General features: G+C 38.5%; 1 protein-coding gene across 1 annotated transcript in view; it reads right to left on the bottom strand.

Annotated features, from left to right (window-relative positions):
• The window catches only part of RP2 (RP2 activator of ARL3 GTPase), a gene marked incomplete at both ends in the record, with an annotated part of 38,034 nt that extends 14,396 nt beyond the window's left edge, over nucleotides 1-23,638 (bottom strand). The window contains 3 exons of the mRNA XM_084258564.1: nucleotides 975-1,089; nucleotides 6,211-6,876; nucleotides 23,537-23,638. Coding sequence (XP_084114690.1) covers nucleotides 975-1,089; nucleotides 6,211-6,876; nucleotides 23,537-23,638 — 883 coding nt within the window. The remainder of the gene's footprint in view (nucleotides 1-974; nucleotides 1,090-6,210; nucleotides 6,877-23,536) is intronic.
• Between the last annotated feature and the right edge of the window lie 4,014 nt (nucleotides 23,639-27,652).

The raw sequence follows: 27,652 nt of genomic DNA, 5'->3' as shown, positions 1-27,652 counted from the left end.
CTTCATCTCTAATCCTCACATTTTAAGTTATTTATTGGACTTCTTACTTGATCCAATTTCTGAAAGTTGCTGAGAATTTAAGGTTTGTTTTCAAGGACCTTTCAGAATCTTACCATGTCAAAATGTTGTATCAAAGGTGCCAGGTCATAATTTCTTATTATGTAATCTAGGTCAGAGCAAGTCCTTGATACTACTATAGTACCTACAAAGGCATATGAAATTAATAATGGCTGATTTATAAAGAGCATGTAAATACAGAGGTGCCCTTTTTCTAGGATATACCCAATCAGCATTGCATATTACTGTACATATTTGCTCAGGCCAGTCAAGAAAAGCCTGATGAGTCTTGAGCAAACAATGTGTCCACCTTGAAGATAAATAGAATTCTGTCATTTAGAATCAGTACACCCATATACATATAGGTTTGCTGTCTGGAAGGCATATGAACACCAGTTCCTCTGTTTTCAGACATATTTACAGTAGCTGAAGTTTACTGGTGACATTCACCCATTGGGGAAAACAATTTCAATTATGCTTAGGGAGTTATTAATCAATCATATTAAATACATAAATACTATGCCATTTCATTTATATTTCATATTTCTTTTCCAGTAGGGTCAAAGCATACTGAAGGTTGAAAGAATCCTTATGAAATGCTTTGCAACTCAGGGCAGGGATGATAAATGTTCTCTCATAATATAATAATACAACAATAATAAAATACATAATAATAAAATGTGACTTTTAAGTGCTAAGAAAGGAGAATAGGAAAAAACCTTTACTGAATAATTACCAGTTAGTTATATAGGGCTTTTTGAATGATATGAAATTTTGATGTTTCTTAATAGTAATAGGAAAAAACATAAAACAAATGAGAAAGAAGACAATGTAAGAGAGTTGCTAAAGGTAAGAATAAATCACACCAGTGTGTCAAGAAAATAACCACAAAAATATACCAGTCCTCCAGAAGGTACCTTTGTTCAGAAGAGGAAGGAAATCAGGTGCTTTTTCCCGAAAAACTCTTTGGGCATCCTCAGCTTTCATTGATACTTCCTTTGTTTGAACTAGGAAAAAGCCTTTACCAACCATCTGTGGGGAAAAACAATTTCATTTTAGATGTAAAAATGAACTTCTGAGATTAAAACAATATTTCCCTATTCTAGTACTTCTCTGTACAAAATGCAAAACACACAATGATTTTTGTTTTTGCTGTGGCTGTAATTCAGGAGGCATTAGCAGTACAAGATTTCATATACAAGAGATTATTCCAGATAGGTGGTTCTGCTTAAGAATCAGTACTATAATGCCTACTGTTAGGACTAAAGGTCAAATAAATGTGAATTATCTCTCAAAATTTAAAACAATTACATTTTTTGACTGAAACTATGCAAGCTTTAGTTTGGTGAAATCCAGTAAGAGAAGAATGGTTAAGTAAATTATGGTATATTCACATGATGAAATGCCACAGTTCATTAAATATAACAAAGATATTGTAATAAAATGGGGGAAATGTCTGTATAATGATGCTAATTTTAAAAGCATGATACAAATTTGTATAGTATGACACAATAATGGTCGCTGACAGTTATGGGGCGCTTATTATGTGCCAAGCAGTTAAATGTACTTTATATGTGTAACACACTTAACTCCTTCACAAGGTAGCTACTAGTATTCGTTTTACAGATGAGAAGACTAAGGCAGAGAGCTTAAGAAACTTTCCCAAGATCACGTGACAGTTAAGTAACAGAGCAGGTATTCAAAGCTAACTAATCTGATTACAGACCAAATAAATTAAAAAAATGTATTTCTGAAAGGAGTATTCAAGGTAAAGTACATTACTGATGATTTGAAAACTTATTTCTACAGTTCTCTACAATGAATACATATTAGTTTTTTAAATAATCATGGAAGTAATTTTAAAAAATGCAAAGGCATTCAGCCACCTCATTTTTAAAGCAAAGTTTATTTGATTTTAATGATAGAAGCAACCGATATGCTCAATAGAGAACATCTGGAAAAAAAATAGAAACAAAGAAGTATCAACCAAGTGACTCAAAGATGTCACTGCCATGGTATACTTCTTTTTACTGCCCCAGCTTTCTTTTTCCCTTCCACTATAAAATCCATAGAACTACAAAAAGGAAAATCCTGTAACCCACTTTGTAAGACTAACCATGACTGTTAAGATTTTAGTATCTACAACTTTTCAGCCTTACTAGTACTTTAAAAAAATGTAGATACCTACATAGTATTCTACAATTTTTTGTTTTCCAGTCATCCTACTATAACATTATTCCATACTATCCCATCAAATTGGATTCAAACTCAAATCCTATTTCAGAACCTTCAATGCTGACTCAGAAAAGAAACAGACATAAAGTAGGAGGAAATTACGTGGACATCACTGCTAAATGATGAGTGCAAAGTTAGTTATAGCATCAGCATCAATTCTATGTCTGCTTCTAATTTTCTAAACTGCTCATTACATCATTTTATAGTCAGACACATAAATTGACAAAAGATGATTAATTCAAAATACTCTTATCTCAAAACAATGTATGCTTGTTATCACATAATATACAAAACAATAACGTGTTAAAGGAAACATCAGAAGAAAATAAGCTTCCTACGTGATTCAGAATATTTGGGCAACATGACCAAAAAGTATGCTAAACTGAAACAGGTAATCAATACAGATTGGAATGAAAACACAAAATTGTCTCTGGGAAGTCAAATAGAATGGGTAATTAAATCAGAGATGCACTTAAAGCTTCTCAAGTTAAATTCTTATCCTATTGGTTATTTTAGATAAAAGGGCTGATTTTTCATGGGCTTAGTGAAATGATAAATATGATAGAGTGATGCAGAGTACAATGTGTGCAGTAGGTCTCAGCAATAACCCTGCCCTGCCCTCCCCCAGACCATTGCTATGCTGCCTTTTCTGACCATTTTGAAAATGAAACTAATGTGTGAGCTCATTCAATGGGCATTTAATAGACAACCACATGTACCTACCTTTAGATAGGCTTATATATTAATAAAAAGATATTAAATTACTTAATTAAAAAAAACAGTGAACTATGAATCTGCATCTAATTTGATATTTCACTGCAGATATTTGCGGACTTTTCCCATGAAAATTCTTCTAGTTTTAAAGACTTGAAAATATGCAGTACTTTACTTTCACACAATTCGAGTTACTTTGACTTGAATTTATCCTGTCCATATCTGTGATGCAGGTAAGAGGAAGAAATTTGAATTTTAGGTGAGAAAACTCAGGCCCAGTAACTTCTCTTGACCCCCTACATAGTGTACTTTCTGCTTCACCCAACTTTTCTGGACTTCCTACCCTCCCAAGTCTTATATTTCTGATCTCAAAAAACATTATGATATGTTGAATTTATAAAAACAATGAAAAATGAGCTCTCGTAATTCTCCTAGTGTTTAACAAGAGTTCCTCTCTAAGCTGTTCTAAGATATTCATGTTATGAAATGAGAATGACTCAAGTTTACTTTTTTCATCTCAGAATTAATGAGCTTCTAACATGCATTTTCCTGGGAATTCTAGCTTCATCTTTTAAAAAATATGTAATCTCTCTCTCAATCTGTAAGTAACTGGTTTTTTCAGCCATTTTGATATCATCTTCACATATACTTGGCATTTTCTTTTTTTTTTTTTCTCTTTTCAGTCCTTAATTCTGTACTTTCAGAATTAAATAGAATACCTCTAGCCAAAAAGTCCCAGGGTTTCCTTCTAGGCTGGAAGGTAGCATTTGTCTCAGCTACACGTGCTTTTTGGTCACATTCCTGCTCCACCAGGCATTCAAGTTTCCTTTACCACTGAGGTAATATAGTAGCATCATTCTTTTTTTTTTAAAGATTTATTTATTTATGCACACATGAACTGGGGTATAGGCCAGAGATATGGGGGTAAGAGGATTCACCAGAGACAGAGTGGGGAACAGAACAAGCAGACTGACTGAAATACACTGCTGAGGGGATCAGCAGGCGAGTCAGGAGAGGTCTGCTGCACCATGTGGGTAGCTCCCTGGCCGGGGATCAAACTGGTGTTTCAGTGGCTGCGGGTAGCTTCATAGGTTGCCTCTCAACCCCTTGCGCCACCAGGGAGGCATTCATTCTTAAGGGCTAACACTGGCTTACAAAGTCACGTTACCTGGATTTAAATCATGGCTCTGCTGTTTACCAGCTAAGTGAACTTTTTGTAAGTTCCTTATCTTTTCTGTGGTTCATTTTCCTTCTCTGTAAAAAGGAAAATACTAGACCTATTTCATAGGTTATTCTGAATTAAGTGAATTCATATAAATCCCTTACAACAGTGCCTGGTATAATGGTAAATACTATATTAGTGTTAGCTAAGATTATTGTTGCTGTTATTGCGGAATTTTGTTTTAAATTATTTTATAGTCTAGAAGGACTTCTAAAGAACATCACTCTTCCTGGTCATAGCACTTTCAATGGCACACTATACTGCCATTTCATATATCACATACCAAAGGTTAAGACTATCTAATGACTCATGGAAAAAGACGGTGTTTGTTTTGATGGCTTTTTTTCTTTAAATGTCATGTATTCTTTATGTCCACTCCTTATTACCTACCAAAAAAAGTTTAATCTGCATACATCATTTCAAAATGGTATGTATATTTTTTAAAAATCACCATACAGTGTAAAGAAAATATTTATCTAGATGTTGGATTAATTTGTGATTAGATGGCTCAAAAACTAGAAGCACTTTTTTCTGAATCATACCAGATTCATCGCATGTTTTTTTAAATCAGATTTGCATAATTAAAAGAGAAAATATCAAAGCCTTAAAAATTATACTTTGGTTTCTGTTGTTTTGAGAACTAGACCTCAGCTATACTTCGTAGATTTCAGAAATTGGTTTTCTGCATTGTAGAATGTCCATAGTTACAGATGGGAGTTATATTTTCATCCTAAAATTATTCCTTTTGACTAAACTGTTCCACCTTAAAAAAAAATTCATTTGAAAAGAGACTTGGTGAGTTTTTCATTCACTTCTCCATTTCTGGCAGTTTGATTTTTAAATTCAAACAGACTTTTCCTGAAGAATATCTGATTAATGGATAATCAGTACATCCTACGGCTGCTTCCCCACTGGCGAGCCCACCGATACAGGAACTGCTGCTTCTAGAGCCCCTAATGTCTACATCCCCAGTTATTTTTCAAGTGGAAGGTGCTAGCCAACTGAACTCTTCTTTATTCAGAAGCTCAGTTAGTGGTACTGCTCATGAGCCCACCACCTCTGCCATACCAGCTCCCACCTCCTCTTCCATACCCACCTCCTCTTCCATAACCACCTCCTCTGCAGGGCAATAGAGCAAAGAAAAAAAGGAATGTGGAGGTTGCTCTCATAGTCACAACAGGGTCTAAAATTCCATTTCTAAATGTCTTCCCCACCCCTGAACCAATTAAAATGCCTAATAAATTTTTTCACTAAATAATTATGCTTTACTATGCAGTATGACTTTTCTAAGTTACCATGGAAATCAATTATTATAAAGAATGGAAGTCCTTTGAGAGAGAGAATTTTGTCTTTAAATCTCCACTCTAGGGCCTCCCTGGTGGCGCAAGGGGTTAAGCACGCACTATGAAGCTGTCTGCAACCACTGCAGCATGAGTTTGATCCCCGGCCAGCCAGGGTGCTAACCCACATGGCACAGCAGACCTCTCCTGTCTTGCCCGCTGCTCCCCTCAGCAGTGTGTTTCAGTGGAGCTGACTATTCTGCTCCCTACTCTGTCCCTGGTAAATCCTCTCACCTCCTGTACCTGTGGCCTGTACCCCAGTTCTTATATGCATAAATAAATAAATCTTTAAAAAAATAAATCTCCACTCTAGCATATATTTCATCAGCTCTGAGTTGCCATCAATTGTAAGATGCCTTACAAATAAACAAAAATGTGGAAAACATGTGCTTCCTATAATTAATGGAATACAGTAACAGTAATTTACACATAAGTGCTTGTTAAATTGAACCATTTTTAAAAGTTATTTGGGGAAAGTATTTTGAGGTCTAAACAACAGGATTACAGATAAATCTGCAGGGGCAGAGGACTGCCACGTAATGATTGCCAGTATTTTTAATAGCCAATTTGAAAAGGACAGAAGTTTTCTGGGAAGTGGTGTGTTTCTATCTAGATGTATGTCTCTTTCCCCTTGCTCCTTACCTCATCAATTAGTTTCCTGGCATTTGCAATAGTATAATCACCAGCAAATAATACCACCAAGCATGATTCATCACTGCTCTTCTGTCTCTGACCCCGGGACACTGGAACGATACTTCTGTTGGCTTCTGTAGAAATGCGTACAGCTTTGAGCTCTTCGGTGATAGGCAGAGGAATATGGTCCTGAACCACAGCATCTTCTGGAAGAAGAGTCCAGTTGAGTTCTCCTGATACAGGTGTAAAGTCGTGAATGTTACTCCAGGTATTATTGAAGATACTTAACCCTGCGTCTTTGAACTGGAAAGCTAATTCAGGGTAGTACCATTGAAAACAGCCAAACTTGATATTTGTGGAAGACTCGATAATGGGTTGAGTGGCACAGCACAAAAAGACTTCCAGCTTTCTACAGTCCCTCACGCGAAACTGCTGGCAAGCCAATGCACACTTGCAATCTCTGCAATTCCGGAAAAACACACTGCCTTTCACGGGTCCCAGAAAAATTACGCAGTTGGTACAGTCATCGATAGTAACTGTAGCAGAGTGATCAAAAATATAGATGTTACAGTTCTCACAGTCTTGAATGAGAAACTGTTGTCCTGCTACCTTTCCAGGTAAGCGGCCTACTGTTTCATCCTTTAGTCCACTGAACATGTAATCTTTTGGATCAACCTGCAGGGACAAAACACAGCCCTTGAGTATTACGAACATTATTCAACAAATGTTAATTGAGAGCTTATTGGGTGTTAGTGCTAAAACATACATTCCTATTGTCACTAACTTTGCTATGCAGTAAGAAAATAATAGGACAATATTTTCCCCCTATAAATAAAAGGCATGAAAGGACAAAAAGGGAGAGGAAATGTATACATTAAAAAAGACTAAGGACGAATCAACCCAATACAATGTTTGGATATTGTTTGTGTACAGTTTTAACTTATCAACTATAAAAACGTTTGGAAACCATTACCCCCCCCTCTTCTCTTATCTCCTCTTCCTCCTCCTCCTTCTCTCTCTCTCTCTCTCTCTCTCTCTCTCTGTCTCTTTTTCTCTCTCTCTCAAACATGCACACACACACACACAGCATACTGGATTGATTAGGGAATATTTTAGCACTAACCCTTTTTTTTTTCCTTTTCAGATGTTTCACTTTTAAAACTACTTCTGCTTCTTTAAAAACTTCTGAAATTTTAAATACACCCAGATTGAGATACATTTCATCCCTGAACCATCACCATAGTCCCTTGTGTTCATCCCATTGTCCCTTGTGTCCATCCCTCCCGTTTTGCCTCTCTTCCCTCCCCCTCCTTTGCCATATGCCTCAGACCTATGGTCAGCTGCTAGTTTTGACTTTTTATTGACCTTTCATTTTGTTTCTCTATATTTCACATATAAGTGAGACCATCTGATATTTATCTTTTTCCTTCTGATTAATTTCAGCTAGAGTAATCCCAGCTCAGCTACATCCATGTTGCAATAAATGGCATGAGTTTGTCTTTTTGATCGCTGAGTAATATTCCATTTTGTAAATATACCACAACTTTTGGATCCATTCATCTATTTTGGGGTATTTGGGTTGTTTCCATATCTTGTCTATTGTAAATAGTGCTGCAATAAACATAGCAATGCAGGTTTCCTTTCAAATTAGTGTTTTTGTGTCCTCTGGGTAGATTTCTAGGAGTGGAATCAATGGATCATATGGTAGATCCATTTTTAGTGTTCTAAGGAACTGCCACACAGCTTTCCATAGTGGCTGGACCAGTTTGCATTCCACCAGCAGGGTAAGAGGGTTCCTTTAGCTCCACATTCTCTCCAGCATTTGTTGTCAAAAAATGGGGAGAATTAAAAAGACACTTCTTTAAAGAAGAAATGCAAATAGCCAAAGGCATATGAAAAAATGTTCAACATCATTAGTTATCAGGGAAATGTACATCCTTAGGTATTCTAAACTAAAGCTCACAGAATCTTTTTAAATCTTTTTTTTTAAATCTTTTTTTTAAATCTTTTTTTTTTTAATAGAGGCATGTTTTCTTTCTTTCTTTATTTGTTTGTTTGTTTGTTTTGTTTATACATGCACTGGGTACAGTCAGAAGCGCGGGAGGGTGAGAGAATTCACCAGAGCCAGAGCAGGGAGCAGAGCAGGCAGAAGGACCCAAGCACACTGCTGAGGGGAGCAGCGGGCGGCAGGAGAGGTCTGTGTGCCATGTGGGACCCTCCTCCGGTGGCCGGGGAGCAGCCGGGGATCAAACCGGCACCACAGAGGCCGCGGGCAGCTTCGCAACCCAGCGCTCAACCGCTGCGCCACCGGGGAGGCCCTCACAGAATCTTTTTAAAGCCATATGCCTGGGATCATGCTCAGTGAAATAAGCCAGAAAGAAAAAGAAAAATACCGGATGGTCTCACTCATAGCAGGAATCTAGAAAACTTAAATAAGGGACCAGGAAAAAGAATAACTATAAGAAAGAAAATATCAAAATCAACAAACAACTATGAACAAGAGATACTCTATGGAGGGTGGGGGGTGGGGAGGGGAGGGATTGGGGTCAAAATAAGGGGATTGCAATTGTATGGGGAATATAAAAATAAAATTTATTAAAAAAAAAACCGTATGCCTGGAATCTGACATTATATTTTAAATTTTTAACTGACCTATCAAAATACAGTCGGTAAGAAACCATTTTGAGATATATATATATATATATATATATAATTTACTTTTGAATCTACATGCACTGTTTTAATTCTTTATGAATAGATAAATGTCATGCAGACCTATTCATGCACCAGAAACATGCTCCAATACAGCATGTAAAAATTCAAAGGATAACTTAATCATCTTAATCATTAGGAAACTAGCTTAAAGTGACACGTTCAGTATTGTACAATAAATGTTGTACTTATTCAGTGTGACATGACTACTGGAGTACTGGCCTGTGACATGAGGCAATGAAAGAGGCACTTGTGTGATAGTCACATTTTGTCATCTTTGAGCAACTTCATCTTGAAAAAGGTAATATAACTTTTTGAATCTTCAGTTATTCAATATCTAAACACCCAATGTGAGCCAGACATTGTTTTAGGCACTGAAGTGAATATAACCAACTGACTCTTGCCATAAAAGAAGTAAACACTGAGATGAACAGACAATTAAAAAGCAGTCTGGCTGTGTAATGAGAAATTCCAAGAATATTCTGCAAGCACAGAGGAGGGACAGCTGGGGCAGGGGAGGAGGGGGAGTAAGAATTTCTGTACAAAGTAAGAATGAATAAGCTGGAGTTCACCAGGTAAAAGAGATAGCAGTAAAAAAATCCCTCATTCCTACAACAGGCAAAAGCAAAAGAATAAAGCATAAAATGTTTAGGGAGTATGAGGAAATCTAAAAGTGGTTTGGTGTTACCAATGAGACTGGAACAGGAGCAGATGAAGCTAGAGAGGTAGGCAGGAGCCAATTTATTAAGCTCAGAAGTTATCTGTGGGCAATAAGATGTCACAAAAGAATTTAAATAATCATTGTTCACATTTCAGGAAGATTACTTTGATGAAAATAAAGACATATGGAGCATGGGTCTGAGATGTTAGTGCAGTCATCCAGAAAGGCCCAGAGCTAGAGCATTGGCTAATAGAGAAGTGGAGGATGGGATGAATTTGAGAAATATTGAAGAAATACTCAGCAAATTTGGTAATTGAATGGGTATAGGAGGTAAGGGTCAAAAAGGATTCCTAGGGCCTCCCCGGTGGTGCAGCGGTTGAGCGCTAGGCTGCGAAACTGCCCGCAGCCTCTGCAGTGCAGGTTCGATCCCCGGCTGCTGGTGAGGGTCCCACATGGCGCGCAGACCTCTCCTGCCTTGCTCGCTGCTCCCCTCAGCAGTGTACGTCTGTCATTCTGCCTGTTCTGCCCCTGCTCTGGCTCTGGTGAATTCTCTCACCCTCCCGCGCTTCTGATTGTACCCAGTGCTTGTATAAATAAATAAATAAATCTTTAAAAAAAAAAGATTCCTAATCCTCTAGTTAATTGTTTCTCAACTTTGTTTCTTAACCACAATCCACATTTCAGTCACTTAGCACACATACTTATGAGTACTTGTACATGTACACACACCTATGAAATAAAAGCTTCACAAAATAATATCCTTATTTTGTGTTAAGGTCCCTATAATTTTCTATTATCTGCACCCATAAGTTTGAATAAACACTACTTTGGTTTATGTGATTGGATGTTGATAGTGCTAGACACAAAAAGGGAAAATACAGGAGGTAACATAGGCTTAATGTGGGAAGAGGTGTTGAAGCACTTTCAAAATTCCATTTCTAGGATTTTATAGGTGGCTCGCATATATATAAAGGGACAGTATTCCAGTTTGGCCTATACCAAGTTGTCAGCTCCCCACTGCCCAAGGTCAACTTCAAGGGAACCAAATGAGGAAAACACCAAGAAAAGGGGAAACTCTGAGAAACCCCTGTGGTAGGATGTGGGAGGACAAAACAGAAAAGGAACCTCCGGGATTTCTGCTCTTGCTTCTTCCCATTCCCAAATCTTGAGACAACAATGCTTACCCTATGTCTCCTGGGACTCAGACAGTGGATCAGATGTCTATAGGAGTAAATACTGTACTGGTGAAGAGCTGGGGAAAATGGTGGGAGTGGTGTACAGGGGGTAATAACTATGACAGTTGCTCATAACCTCTGCAAACCCTAGGAACTGGTGAACTAAAATCTAAAGAGTATTTTCTAAGGCTGTTTCTCTCAATTCTTGATAGGTTAAGTAGACCAAACCTAAAGTAAGATAAAGTGAACAAGAATGTATAAAATTTAAACTTGAGTTTCATATCCAAGTGGTGTATACCCACATTTTTCTTAAGCCCACATGTACTTTTAATCATGTATGAGGCCATAAGAAAGCCTCAACAGATGTTAAATAATAGAAAACTTACAAAAACATGCAATTAAGTCAGAAGTTACTAACAAAAGATTATTTTTCTTCAAACTATACTACAAAGCCATAATCATCAAAACTGCATGGTACTGGAACAAGAGCAGACACACAAACCAATGGAATCGAATAGAAAATCCAGAAATAAACCCACAGATTTATGGTCAACTAATCTTCGACAAAGGAGCAAAGAATATGCACTGGAGCAAAGAAAGTTTGTTCAATAAATGGTGCTAGGAAAACTGGGTCGCTACATGCAAAAGAACGAAGCTTGACTACCACCTCACACCATGCACAAAAACCAACTCAAAATGGAGTAAAGAACTAGACATAAGACCTGAAACCATAAAATATATAGAAGGAAATATAGGCGAAACACTACATGACATGCACCTCAAAGATATCTTTACAGATGCATCACCCAAAGCAGTGATAGTGAAGGCAAAGATCAATAGCTGGGACTACATCAAATTAAAGAGCTTCTGCACAGCAAAAGAGACAATAGCCAAAACAAAGAGAAACCCCACTGACTGGGAGAACATTTTTGCACCCAACACTAATGATAAAGGACTGATCACAAAAATCTACAAAGAGCTGATGAGACTCAACAAAAACAAAGAAAATAATCCAGTCAAAAAATGGGCAGAAGAGCTAAAAAGAAACTTCTCCGAAGAGGAAATGCACATGGTCACCAGGCATATGAAAAAATGTTCAACGTCACTTGCAATCAGTGAAATGCAAATCAAAACTACAATGAGATACCATCTTACACCAGTGAGAATGGCACATATTAAAAAAAAACTAGCAACAACAAATGTTGGCGAGGATGTGGAGGGAAAGGAACTCTCCTGCACTGCTGGTGGGAGTGCAAACTGGTCCAACCACTATGGAGAGCTGTGTGGAGATCTCTGGACCTACTAAACATAGCACTTCCATATGATCCAGCAATTCCACTCCTAGGTATTTACCCAAAGGACACAGAAACATCAATTCCAAAGAGCACCTGCACCCCTATGTTTATAGCAGCACAATTTACAATAGCTAAGCTTTGGAAACAACCCAAATGCCCAAAAATTAGATGACTGGATCAAGAAGATGTGGTACATATACACCATGGAATATTACTCAGCATTCAAAAAAGATAAACACATGCAATTTGCAGCAACATGGATGGCGCTGGAAGGGATCATGCTCAGCGAAATAAGCCAGAAAGAAAAAGAAAAATACCGGATGGTCTCACTCATAGCAGGAATCTAGAAAACTTAAATAAGGGACCAGGAAAAAGAATAACTATAAGAAAGTAAAAATCAAAATCAACAAACAACTATGAACCAGAGACACTCTATAGGGGGTGGGGGGGTGGGGAGGGGAGGGATTGGGGTCAGAATAAGGGGGTATATATATATATTTATATATATTATATATATAAATATATATATAGTATATTATTTTATATTAGGTTGTATGGGGAATATAAAAATGAAATTTATAATAAAAAATAAAAAAATATTAAGTAATACAAAAAGAGAAAAAAAGATTCTTTTTTTTTAGTGGTGAAGTTTTTATTTTTTAATTAATATTTTATATAATTCTTACATCATTTTTCATTTTTGCACAATGTATGCATTTTCATTTTGGTTATATTCCCCATACAGTTGCACCCCCCCTTATTTTGACCCTAGTCCTTCCTCTCCCTGCTCCTCCCCCCCCACCTATAGTGTGTCTCTGGTTTATAGTTGCTTGTTGATTTTGATTTTTACTTTGTATTAATTAGTCTTTTTCCAGGTCCCTTATTTAGGTTTTCTATATTCCTGCTATGAGTGAGACCATCCGGTATTTTTCTTTTTCTTTCTGATTTATTTCGCTGAGCATGATCCCTTCTAGCTCCATCCATGTTGCTGCAAACTGCACATGTTTATCTCTTTTGAATGCTGAGTAATATTCCATTGTGTATGTGTACCACAATTTTTTGATCCAGTCATCTATTTTTAGGCATTTGGGTTGTTTCCATAGCTTAGCTATTGTAAATAGTGCTGCTATAAACTTAGGGATGCAGGTGCCCTTTGGAATTAAAGTTTTTGTGTCATTTGGGTAAATACCTAGGAGTGGAGTTGCTGGATCATATGGAAGCTCTATCTTTAATAGGTCGAGAAATCTCCACACAGCTCTCCATAGTGGTTGGACCAGTTTGCACTCCCACTAGCAATGCAGGAGAGTTCCTTTTTCTCCACAACCTCACCAACATTACTAACAAAAGATTCTTAAAAGTTTTTTTTCTCCCCCAGTGGGAATAGTTTAGATGATTTAATAAGTAATATTGGAGAAGGAAGGTAACCAAATAAATGAAATTATTATTTTTTCTCAACCAAATATTTCTTTCCCAATTATTTTAGTTTTAAAAATAATTTCTGTGAGCAGTTAACACATAAGGAAAGTACATATCAATATATTTTAGATACAAATTTAAGGCCTATGTTTCCACCCCCAAATCAAAGGATACGGAATGGCACTACCATTCCAGAAGGCTTCCTTTATAACCCCTAATCCTAGCTTTATCATTCCTCTGTTCTTCTTTACCATTTTATTACCCAATTATTTGTTTTGCTTATTTTAAGAACTTTATTTCAATGCATTCATTATATATATATATTCTCAGCATCTACTGTGAGGTTCACCTGTACTGCTAACGATAACCTACACTTTGTTCATTTTCATTACTACATAGACTTCCACTGTGTGATACCTCACAATTTATCCATTTACTATAGTTCCCACATTTGAAAATTTTCAAAAAATATACTGCTAAATAACATCTTAAAGAAGACAGCACAATCAAAATCTAAGCATACTTAGAATTGAATGTTGGCATCACATGTGGGATGCAGCAAAAATGGTGTTTTGAGGGAAACCTATAACCTTAAATAGCTATAATAAAACCTCTCAAAATCAGTAAGTTAAATGTCCAGCTTAAGAAATTAGACTATAGGGCCTCCCCGGTGGCTCAGCAGGTTGAGTGCAGCACTGTGAAGCTGTCCGCAGCCTCTCAGCGCAGATTCGATACCCTGTCCACCAGGGAGATTCCCACATGTCATGGCAGTCCTCTCCTGTCATGCCCGCTGCTCCCCTCAGCAGTGTATTTTGGTCGTCTGCCTATTCTGCTCCCTGCTCTCTCTGGTGAGTCCTCTCACCCTCCCGCGCCTCTGGCCTGTACCCCAACTCTTGTATAAAAATAAATCTTAAAAAAAAGAAATTAGGGCCTCCCCGGTGGCACAGCGGTTGAGCGCTGGGTTGTGAAGCTGCCCACAGCCTCTGCAGCGCTGATTTGATCCCCGGCTGCTCCCCGGCCACTGGAGGAGGGTCCCACATGGAGCGCAGACCTCTCCTGCCACCCGCTGCTCCCCTCAGCAGTGTACTTCGGTCCTTCTGCCTGTTCTGCTCCCCGCTCTGGCTCTGGTGAATTCTCTCACCCTCCTGCACTTCTGACTGTATGCAGTGCTTGTATAAATAAATAAATCTTTAAAAAAAAAGAAATTAGACTATAAACAATAGAATAAACCTACAGTAAGTAGAAGAAAAAGAGATAAAAATAATAGTAGAGGTTAATGATTTTGAAATCAAATACACAACAGCAAACATCAGCAAAGCCAAAAGCAGTTTTGGGGGAAAAGCCAAAAATAGGCAAACTTTTGGTAAGAATAATCAAGCAAAGAAGAAAATACAAATAGTATAAATGAAAAGGGAGATATAATTATAAAGAAGTCAAAAAGAGTAATATCAACAAGCATATACCAACAATTTTTAAAATATCTTGTCCATGAAATGAATGAATCACTTAAAAAATAACTGACCACAACTGACTCAAGAAGTTAAAGCGTAAATAGGAAGCTATTCCTATTACAGAAATGAAGCAGTAAAGTGTTCCCACCAAGAAAACACCAAGCCCTGATCGTTTTATAAGCAGACTCCAACTTTATTTGGTTTTATGCAAAGCCTTAAAAACAGCAGAAAAAGAAGGACTAGCCCTAGCTCATGCTTCTAGCCTCCCCAGCATGACCCTAAAAACAAAGACGTAACAAAAGAAAATGTTAGGTCCATTTCACTCATGCCTGTACGTGCAAAGAAAAAAAGCATATTAAAGCAATCTTATAAAGAGAAAACACAACCAATTTGGAGATATCTCAGGTTGTGTGAAGTGGTTCAGTATGAGAAAATCTTCAGTGTAAGTCACCACTATGTGACAGCAGCTTACATTTTTGTCCTGTCTCCTATTGCCCTCGGATGGGAACTTTATTCTTCAGGAGATCTGCAGCACTGTCACTTGTCTATGTGCCTTCTGAGTCTCCTTTGTCCAGAAGGCCTCCTCCTAGTTCTACCTGTCCATCTGTCAAATTTTTTCTGTGAAGCGTTCCAGGTTACCTCAACCAAAAGTCTGCTCTCTCTTTTCTGAGTACCAATATTAATTAAATACCATTTATGCTCTGACTGTATTATAAGTATTGAGATGGAATCCTCTAGTAATAAATCTATTTAAAAGTGAACCACCTCCCCCAACACTGCCTCTTGACCTTCTTTATCTTTCTCCAAAGCTTTTAGCTTCACTTTGACACACTATATATGAATTATATGTATTGTCAGTCTTCTCCATGCCCTCCATTATTACAGAAGCCCCATAAAGGGAGGAATTACCTGTTTGTTCCCTCCTGTTTTCCCCAGCACCCAGGAGAATGCCTGGCAGCACAGAGGCATTCTACACATCCTTGTTGGATCCATTTTACTTATATTTATTTATTTTCTTACATTGTTAATTTTTGGATGAATTCATTTTTTAATGATTCAATCTTGGTTACCTTAGAGTGTAACTGAGGTAGGCATCCCTTGAATAAACAAATGTGAAAGGTGACAATCACACACTGCTCTACCTCCAATTCGCTCCTCCATCCCCAGAGAAGAGAGATACTGATCAAGAACAAAATGGTGTTCTTCAGTGACATCAAGTTGGGTGACTGTTCAAATTGGCCAGCTTCTGGGCAGGAAGATAACTATAGTTAGGCAGAGGCACTTCTTTTAATGCCAGTCCTGGCTCTCTCCTTTCTACATTCTCTTCTTTCCTATGTCTGCTGAAAAGATGATGGGGCTGCCTTCCATTTGAAAAGGCCAGTGGGAGGAGATGGTCATGCGGTCTTGGAGCGGGCTAATTGATCTAGTCTAGGTCTTAAAGTGGGAAAAAGGAACACATAAGATTGGTTTAAGTCAGTTCTGCTTTAGAACTTAAGGGGGGTAAAAATATTCTCTGGTCTTGTTTTCTTGGCACCAGTCCATCTCCCACAGTGGGGGGTGGGAAATGCCACAAACAGGTGTATGGAAAAGGCCTCAAATTCAAGAGCAAGAAGAATCAAGTCTCAGTTGATGGTTTCTCTCACTACCAGAAACTACTTAAAACTTTTATATAAAATTTTGTATTTTCCAGGCTTGGGGTTCAGATTCTGGCCAAAATTATCTTTGCCTAAGACACAGACAGCAAGTTCAAACAGTTGTAAACATCCATATCTGAGTATTTAGTGGGGTAATTTGGATCAAGTTTAAAAATAAAACAGCTAATATTTATTACAGTATTATTGGTTAGTATTTAATTTTTATTATAGGAATTTGGCTAACTTTTTTGCATGGGAAATAAACGATATATTATAAGATATATAGCACCTGAGAATTTTCAACTATATTAATTATAACATAATTAGTGCTCTATGAGTACTTGTAGTTAAGACTTGTTGCAAATACAGAAATAAAATCCATTCTTAACTTTAAAATTACTGAGCTGCTGTAGTTGGCTTGTACTATGTTATGGACTGAATGTCTGTACCCTTTCAAAATTCACATGTTGAAGCCATACCCACAATGTGATGCTATCTGGAGGTTGGGGCCTTTGGGTGTTATTAAGTTTAGATGAAGTCATGAACGTGGAGCCCTCAGGATGGGATTAGTATCCCTAAGAAAAAGGAGAAATCTCAATCTCAATCTCTCTCTCTCTCTCTCTCTCTCCTTCCTACTTCCCCTTCTCTCTCTTTGTTCCTCCCTCTCTGCACACATACACCAAGGAAAGGCCATATGAGCACATCACGAGAGGGTGGCTGATTACAAGCCAGAAAGCAGGCCTTCAGCAATGAGAACTGCAGAACTCTTGGAGTACTGTAACTCCGTCCAAATCCCTGTACTACTAGGCTTAACCAAGCTCCTACCACGGCTTCTAGAAGCACAAGGACATATCCACATCCCTAGGATAACCCCAGAATGCCTGAGAAAACTCAACCCTGTCAGCAAAGTTAACTATTTGTTCTAGCCAACACCAGATGATAGGCCCCTGACCCCTCTTTCTTAGGGCATTTATTCAAAAAGGACTTATTGTGAATATGTATCTCTTATAACTCAGAAGTATCTTTCCTCAAGGACCCAATACACATACCTTTGAAATGTAATTATCTGGAAGGATAATGTCTTGGTCTCCCAGTCTGAATGGGTAGATAGAATCCTAACTTCCATAACTGCTAGCTAGCAAACATAGCTAGCCTACTGGCATTTACATTGATCTGCCTTGTAATACTTCACTTTTCTGATACTACTGAGCTCCCATTCTTTCCCCTCCCCCATTTTCCCTTTAAATGGCCCAAACCACCTCTGCATAAACTGGAATAGAGCTCAGCTCTTTCCCTACTGTCAGTAGTTACTAAATAAAATCTGTTTTCACAGCTTTACCTAATGTCCGACTATCTCTGACACCAGAAGCTTGATCTGGCACCTTGATATTGGACTTCCTAGACTCTCAAACTGTGAGAAACAAATTTCTGTTGTGTTATTATAGAAGCAGACTGAGACTGGTTGCCCTGACAAAACAACACAGACTGGATAGCTTAAACAACAGAAATTTACTTTTCAGCTCTGGAGGCCAGAAGTGTGGCACATGATCAATGTGCTACTGGGATTGGTTTCTGGTGAGACCTCTCTTCTGAGGCTGAGGGTAGAAGTTACTAAAAACAGTATGAGGAAAAAAATGTTTGATGATGGAACTGTTCTACATCTTGCTGGGGTGATAGTTATGCAACTGTATTCATTTGTCAAAACTCAGCTCTGTATACTTTAAAAAGATTAACTTTTTTTCTGCATGTAAGTTACATTTAAATTAAATTAAACAAATTATTGAAAATTTAAGTATTGTTAAGTTTCAGAGCCTTATAACTATATAGCTGGAAGATTATTTCACGAATGAAAATGCCACTGGATGGGAGGGTGACCTGGCTGTGACATCTGTCACCCCGTTGATCACCAGGGTTGAAAATGGCCATGCCACATAATTATAGAATAATAAATACCAATACCTTGATCATATAGACATTGGCAATGAGAGGTGAAGTCCTATATTTATATTAGCTCAGCATGTTGCTAAATATATAACCACAAAATAGAATTATGAAATTTTAGGATTAGAAAGGATTTTCCCTATCATGCAATCTCAATCTGATTTTACATCCTATCACATTCCCTTCATTTACCCATTTGCCTGATGGATTCTAGTGATGCTTATTACCTCCCCTCACGGGATGCACAAAGAATTAAGGGACTAGAAGAGACCTTAGGAAACTGGAGGCTGGAAAAGGTAAATGACTTACCAGTGAGGTGTAATTAAGTACAGAATATAAATTAAAACACCAGTCTCATATATTCTCTATTCTCTCTGTTTTTCCCTTTATCAAAATTTATACGAATGAAGAAACTGGAACCCTCATACACTGCTGGTGAAAATGTAAAATGAAACTGAAATGTAAAACACTGAAAAACAGTTTGGCAGATCCTCCTCAGAGTTACTATATGACCCAGGAATTCCATTATTATGTATACACCCAAGAGAAATTAAAAACATGTCTTCACAAAAACTTGTACATAAATGTTTATCACAGCCTTATAAAAGTCAAAAAAGTGGAAACCACCCAAATGCCCATCAACTGACAAATGGATAAATAAAATTCATTTATAAATAAATGAACAAAATACCTATTCAATGGAATGTTATTCAGTAATAAAAAGGGACAAAGTACTGATATATGCTACAATATGGACAAATCTCAAAAACAAGTTGCTTGAAAGAAGCCACTAACAAAAGACCACATACTATATGATTCCATTGATGTGGAATGCCCCAAACAGGCAAATTTGTAGAGATAGAAAGTAAAATTGTGGTTACCAGGGACTGGAGGGGGTAGTAGGGAGTAAATACTAATGGGTAGAGGTTTCTTTTGTGGGAGATGAGAATGTACTAAAATTAGATCATAGTGATGGTAACATCAATCTATGAACTTATTAAAACTATTGCACATTTTTAGGAAGGTGAATTGTAGATATACAAATTATAGCTCAATAAAGCTATTTTTAAATGAATAAACAAAGAACTAGTTACTGTCTTTAAACAACTTTGTGTAAAAGATTTAAAATATGTTAATCAGTTGACACTTCCATCAAGAGATTCCGTCCCCTTGGACTTGGGTGGGTTTTTGTGACTGCCTGAACCAGTAGAATGTGAAATTACATCACGTAAGAGGCCAGATAGAAAAGTCATACAGCTTTGGGGAGTCTCAGAACACTGACCCTGTAGGCATCACACCGTTTGGAAAGCTGGAACACATGAGAGGTCTCAGCCAAGCTCCCAGATAAAAGCCAGCATCAATTTGCCAGCCAGCTCTGTGACTGGGTCACACCAAAAGCAGATCTTTCAGCTCCTGGTCAAGCTGCCACAGCTGATCCCACACAAAACAGAAAGCCAACCTGACTAAGCCCGACACAAACTGCAGAGTTGTGAACAAAGCAAGTCCTTGCCATCATTCTAAGCTATTAAGTGTTGGGGTGGTTTAATATACACAGCAGTAGGTAACTAGAACATCTTATGTACCTAAGGTTAAAAACAGCATCTACCCCCTACTTAATGTAGACATTTCTTTCTGGAGGCTGCCATCCAACTGCTGTCTGAATGTTTTGACTAACATGGAGACCAGTTCCTCACAAAGCCGCTCCTTCCACTGGTGAACATCTGGTGAATATGGTCTGCCTTGTATTAAGATTGGTTTTGTCCTGCCCAATCTCTTGACCAATTTGTAGCCTCAGATGTAACCATTACTGTCTAACCCCTCTTCCTCAGGCCAGGCCTTTACCTTATTAAGCAGTAGGGAAATCTTTAGCACTGTCCCATTTTATAGCTGAAGAATCTAAAATGTACAAATTGGTTTCTTTATTCAAAGTTGCATGACAGACACTGAAAAGAATGCACTTAGTTGAATTTTGGATATAAGGTTTTCATTTAGTATGTTTCTGTTTAATATGAGACAAATGTAATGGATACAAGATGTGTTGTCCATACTCAAAATCACAATTTTCATACTTATGCCATTATTGTTTAGAGGGTTGGTCCTCACTTCTATCATCTAGGAGGAGGGTTGGTATGAATAACTGAAAGATGAAAACCACTTTTCTGTACCACCCGTCTTTCCCTTGTTTGTACTTAAATATTTCCTGTTTTAATTAAGTAAAGCCAGTTAGCTATTCAAGGGCAGAGATAACTTTTTTTTAGTCTTCCTTGAATACATATATTTGGAATGATTTGCCTAGCTCTGGGAGGCAGCATATAGATAACAAGGATAAAATAATTTCTTTCTAAATGATTTAAACAAAGATCTTACGCCAAAAATACGTCTTCTCAAAGATCTTGTGCCAAAAAAACGTCTCATCGTGTCAATGTAGCAGTTGTACAGTAAGCTTTCTTCCACAGTCAGCAGTACAGAACTTGAGATTCTTATAATGTTGATTACAGTATGTCAGTTGTCATGACAACACTTTGTCCCCAAACATTCTTTCTAATTGAGACAATTTCTCCTCCCTTCAGTCCCCTAAGACTGACCCAATTACACAAACCAAAACCCAGAGGGTGCCTCTCAGTAACAATACTCTGATTACACAACCTAAGGAAAATTTTAAGCATCACTTTTCCAAGTTGCAAGGAAACTTCAGGCAATTCATTTTGTTTTCACATCTAAATTCTTACAAGTTGAGTAGTAATTGTCTGATATAACTTTGAAACTGTATGCTATATTCCATGATCACATTAGAGAAGCCTAAACTTTTAACACAAACCATTCTGTTAATATACATGTAACATATTTCATTTATGTTCTCTGCATTGTATGTGTAGTCTATTCATTTCAAGGCACAATTAAAATCTTCTAGGAGCAAGCAAGACCATGTTAAACTCAGTGAGGGTACCATTGGACCACATAGAACATTTGTACACTAGCCCAAATCGGCCTCATGTGATGTAAGGATAGAAAAAAATCTGAATTCATATAAAATTTAGTAGGCTATCATAAATGAGGGCCCTGGAGTGAAATCCTAGTAACTCCAAAAGATAAAAGTCCAAAAAGAAAAAGCAATGTTGGGAAATGTGGTATTTCCACTGTCTCAAATTGTAAGCTGGTAATTCTCTTAATAGTACAAAATATGCACCTGAGGGGAGAAATCAAATACTGCCCAAAAGTTAATCAATTTTAATAAATCAGTAAAAAAATAAATTATTTAAAAATAAATAAATAGTACAAAATATGGAGTTTTCAGAATATACAGCTTATTTAGTTAGAAAAAATTTGATGAGTTGATCAAGATTTTAATTTTTATTGTATACCTACCCAGAAACAAAGGCTTATTTTACATATCTAGTAACATCTCTTACACCTCACAACTACAGACCCAGTAGTAATCCCAAAAAATGTTCCCTTGTAAGCTCAAACAAAATCTACAATTCAAAATTTACTATACACTCATTGCGGGTGAAAAGCTTAGATGCTTAGTGTCCACCATTCTATTTTCAGTGCATTTACTTAGCCAAAGAGCAAAAGAAAAAAAAAATCACAGAATACATCCATTTATCTAAAAGGAGAACGATTAATGTATGAGTTTCAACTAACCCCAACATTATGACAATAAAGGTTAACTGTAAGACAATTTACTATGAAGTTATAAGACAGAGGGCAACCAAGTCTACAGTAAATAAAAGTAAAAGCACTTTAAGTTTAGTCTATGATTTCAAAAACAAGTCAAAATAAAAAGAAAATACACAACTTTATGGCAGACAGCTTAAGAATAATGAGCATTGTTAGAAATACTAAGGCAGAGCAAATGAATCTTTTAAAACTGTCCACCAAATAACTTTAAATGATAGGCACATGCAATCCAAGAAGCATCTGAGAAACAGGCAGAAAGATGAAGCTGAGAAAGTCTAAAAAAGAGTCCAATTTCTAAAATCTGATGCTTACAGAACTGAGTTTACATGAATAGATTCTGCTGAAGATCAGAAATCATGGGGGAAGGTCTATGAAACCGAAACATTATGAGAAATTTACTATAAAGAACTCATGGGTAAAGATGCTGCATTGAGCAAGAACTCAACTACTAATAACATTTTTAAAAGTCTCACTTTGTTTGGACGAGAAAAATAATTGCTAAGTCTATGAAAGTATTTTACTAAACACAAATGGAGAACTGTAGAAAGAGGAAGCATTGTGAAATTTATGACTGTGTTTTGTGCAAGACTAGTGGTCACTGTCAAAGGGTTTTCATTTCTATCTATATATAAAAGTAAAAATAAGGGCGTTTTCATTCATTTAAAGCAAAAGTAAAATACTGCCTGGTTTATGGTGGTTATTTTCACCTTACAGTCTTAACACATTCCAAGACTGATTTGATTTTCATTATTCCTTTAGGGGACTTGGAAGAGGAGGGAACGCAAAGCTGCAGATTAAACAGCCCACTTCATAATTGAGGAAACTCAGCAGTGGAATATATCAGGGGACTCCAAAGAGATTCCCAGCTAGGGCGGACAAAAGAGAAAACAGGCACAGCAAGAACCTAAGCTGCGAAAGAGATGAGAATCAGCCCCAAGTGTAACTGAAGGACTGGACAAAAAAAAAACCTCGCTCCACACTGCTGGTGAAATGAGCAGATCTGAGATTCAGGTCATTCTCGGATCTCCTTCCTTCCCTCAAGTCCACCCTAGGACCGGAGGCCAGCGCAAGTCCCGGTGCAGACTTAGAGATCCCCCAGGGGTCCATCCACTGGGACAATGAGCTCTAAGGCCCCTTCCGGAGCTTTACAGCCCTCCGTGGAGCTCTCTAGCGCTGTATTTCACAGGTCCCTAAAAAGTCACTCAACCCCGACTTCAAACGGGGGCGGAGAGGAGGGGAAGAAGGGAAGGAAGGGGAGAGAGAGCGCGCGCAGTCCGTTGGGCTCGCTCTCCTCCAGGCCTGGGCTGCCAGGGATCCTCGCGGAGCCTCTCGGATGGGCTAAGCGCAGTGGCTACCGGAGTCTGGTTACCTTCTCACGCTGATCCCAGCTGTACTGTTTCGGCTGCTGCTCCTCGCCTTCTGCCTGCGAGTCCTTCCCAGCCTTCCGCCTCTTGGAGAAAAAGCAGCCCATGGTCCCGCGCGCGGGTTTTGCTGGCCGCGATCTCTGGCCGGCCACTCAAGCACCTTCCAGAGTGTGGCGTGAACCCCGGGCGCTTGGGCTCCGCAACTCCCCGGACACCGCCCCGCGGAACCGCCCAGCAGTCCGAAAGCAGGGTTCGCCAGCCAGGCCCAACACCCTTCTCTTTTTCCTCCTAGTCGCCCAGACGACTCGCAGCAGCCAATGACCGCTCAGCGCCTGTTGAGCCAACCGGAGCCTCGCGATCAGTCCTGTGCGGCCTACGAGGAGAGCTCAACGTTTGCACCCAACCAATCCCCGCCCGATCACCCCGCCCCAGGTCTGCCCCGCCCCTTCGAGGACTCAGCGTAGCTCTCGGGCTGGAGGGAGTGGGGACTCGACATCCTCTCTTTTTGTCCTTGGGCCTCAATTTCCAAGTTCTTCACCATCTTTAGTGGAACTTTAGGCTGCAGTTCTGTGATGGAAATGGCGAAGGAACAGTAATTCCTGCTGACACAGGGACCTGAAATTCGGATTCTTCTCTCTTCCATCCATCCCCGCCCCCGCGTCCTCTGACTGGCTTAGTCCCCACAGGAAGCTTCCCCAACATCCTCCCTGTCTGTCCTTGCTCACTCTTCTGTGCTTTCTTCATACTTCCACGCGTTACTCTAAAATTGCCCAAGTACTTAGGGAAACAATTATTTGTGTACTGTCTCTCCATTAGAACTATAAATTTATTGCAAACAAAAGGCCCATCTTAAAGGGCATGCATCTTTGAACTCTAGCCTGGCCCACATCCATACTAGGTGTTCAATAAAACATTTGTCGAATGAATGCATGAATGAAAGCTTGCAAACTGGTGAAGGAAGAAGCTTTTATAGACTTTTCCACAGTCCTTCCTAAAGAAAGTGACCGAAGGGGCGATGTTATGGTAAACGGGTTCTCATGAAGGTTATAGGTAAGTTGAAGACATAAGAATTGCCATATAAACAATCAGATCTGTTCTAAGCAAATGGTAGGGTTTGTTTGAAATTAAAACATTTATACACTAAATATTAACATTTGTTATATTTCAGTGGAATTTTACTACAATACACATGTATTGCTTATGTAATAGAAAAGATAAGTTGTTGGTTTAATTCTCTGAGCACAGTTATTTTTGAAATCTTGAGAGGACATTGAATCAGTTCAGGTTCAAATTACCTTTTTGCCTTCTCACACTTATTCACATCTAATGTATATCCTGAATGAGACTCTGACTGAATTTGAGCATTAAGAATGTTCTCCTTTTCACTTCCTGCCCTTTACTGCACAACCAGGAAGAAAACTGCATGTGCTCAAGTGTTAGAAATTACTGCAAATTTAAGTTCCAGACCTTAGGCAATAGAGCCTCTACCCATTGCACACTTCTCAGAGTACGACAAAAGCTTTGTGTGAAGATGTTTTGAATAAGATCCTTAGATATTTTATATTCATAGAACGTTCAAATCGTGACCGTCACATACCGTGGAGGAAATAGAGGCCCACAGAAGTGAAGGGACTAACCTGTGGTCATAATGAAAGTGATTCAGCAGGGACTAGAAAAACCCAGAGCTTGTGCTGTCCAGTGCTCCCTCCTCCCTAAACTTGTTCCTCTCTGATTCATTTGAAATAAAGAAGTAAAGAATTAACCTGCCTAGGCCTTCTGATGCCTGTGGGAGCTCTGTCCCTCGGTGACGCTGTGCCTCTAATGAACAAACGACAGAATTAATTTTAGAGAAACAATTCCTAAAACTCATAGTTCTGAAGTATTCATTAATAAGAAGCCCAAACCTAAAAAATCTATACCCGACAGTGATTTTTCTCAGTGACTATTAAACAAAAGTGAACAAAAGTGAAGATAAAGTCCACTTTCTGTCCATTCCCATCCCATCATCACCCCTAACCAAAAAAAAAAAAAAAAAAAAAAGAAGAAGAAAGGAAAGTTAAATCAAATTTAAAAAACCTGGGACTAGAAAGCTAATGAAGAGTTAGTGCTAGAGCGCTCTCATGCTCGCTGTCTTTTATTCTTTTTTCTTTCTCCTCTTGCTCTTTCTCCTTCCACATCACCCCCATCCCCATGAATGGAATCTTCTCATCGGTACAATTTTTCTGCAAACCAGCTTTTTACTTACCCATCAGCATAAACATGACTGGGAATAGTCATCCCACTCTGATTCCTCATGGCCTTTCTGTCCAAATGCATGTTACAGTTTCTTTGTACCTTAGTTCAGATTTTCAAGGGAGATAACCGGATAAGTCCCTGGCTAATTAATAACACAATGGCTACCCATCGGTCAACTGTACACCCCTGGTCTAATCGCTGCAGCTGCAGGGATGAGTTCCATGTTTCAAACACCGTTAGGAAGCAGGTCCTGAAAAGGGAACATGTGTGAGAGCTCTAATGCCTCAAAATCCAGGCCAAGATTGTCTTCTTCTTCTGCTTGTTCTGCTCCTGCTGCTTATATTCTTGTGACCTCTTTTCTCTGGAAAACTGCCTTCAAGTTTGGCTTAATAGATACATTCTTCTCTGTGAAAAGAGTTGGGCTGTGGTTTTGCACCTGACCACAGGCTCCAGAGATAGTCTGTGTTGCCTGTGTGTCTTGACCACAGAAGTGATAAAGTTATCTTTCAGAAGATGGTCCCAAAGAGATGTATTTCCACAGCATGAATAAATCAGTTGCCCTAGCAACAAGAGCTAGAAAAGTTATTCTTGAGCTGACCTGAATCATGTGTGTTTACTTTGCACTCACCCAAGGAAAATTTTACAACAATGAAGAAGGACTGGGTGGGGGGCTTTTCTATTATCCACTGCTGTGTAACAAACCCATGTGAAACTTCATGGCTTAAAACAGCAATTATTTATTTTTTCCATGTGTTATATATTTATTTTACATTTTTAAAAGACAGGTTTATTAAGAAAAGGAGAAAGAGAAAAGAGACACCTGCGTAGTCACAGGTGGGCAGGAGAGCTGCCCGAATTATTATTTTGAATCTGCTATTTAGGTAGGGCTCAGTGGGGACAATTCAACTCTGTTCTATGCTACATCCAGAGCCTCAGCTGGGAGGACTCCAGTGATTGGGGGACTGGCCAAGAAGTCTCCTATATGAAATCTCAGGACCTCTCCATGTGGTCTTTCAGCAAGGCGGCCTTAGGGTAGACAGACTTCATATATTTTCCTGAGGCCTCTAAGGGTGAGAGTTTCAAAGGAGTAAGATAGAAGCTGCCAGACCTCTTCTGACATAGCCTCAGAAGTCATGCAATATCACTTTCACTGGATTTTGCTGGTCAGGCAGGGCTGGCCCTGAGTCAAATACTAGAAGGTGCAGATCCTTGGGGTGTCATCTCGGAGGTTGGTTATCAAAGCAGGAGTCAATACTGTCAATGGTATTACCTATGTGCTAAAGAAGAAGGTTGGATGGTTGAAAATTTGTTTAGGAAGGCAACTTTTTATTTTCCTTTTAACAGATTTTTGAGTCAACATCTCTTCTCATACTTTAACTTTCAGGTAGTTCTTACTGATTTTCTTTCACTACCTTATTGACCAGTTCCAATTATTTTTTTCATGAATTTTATTGAGGTAACTCTGGATTATGACATTACATAAGTTTCAGGTGTACAGCTTGACAGTTTGACATCTTAATATACTCAGTTTTAAAAGCATCAAAAATTGTGTGTGCAGGGCCTCTCTGATGGCACAGAAGTTAAGGTCTCAGCTCTATCAAGCTATTGCCAGCCACTGTGCCCTGAGTTTGATCCCTGGCCAGGGAGCTACCCACATGGTGCAACAGACCTCTCCTGTCTTGCCCGCTGCTCCCCTCAGCACTGTGTTTCGGTAGATCCTCCTGTTGTGCTCCCCACTCTGTCTCTGGTGAATCCTCTCATCCCCTGCACCTCTGGCCTGCACCCAGTTCTTCTACACAAAAATAAATCTTAAAAAAATTGTGTGTAATCAGGCTATAAAGACTAAATTAAAAGTTTTTTTTTATTAATGACATATCATTATTTTG

The sequence above is a fragment of the Talpa europaea genome, assembly GCF_964194135.1.
Source record: "Talpa europaea genome assembly, chromosome: X".
In the NCBI taxonomy this organism is placed as follows: Eukaryota; Metazoa; Chordata; class Mammalia; order Eulipotyphla; family Talpidae; genus Talpa; species Talpa europaea.
Note: the sequence above shows the minus strand (reverse complement) of the source record. Positions and strands in the feature narration are given on the sequence as shown.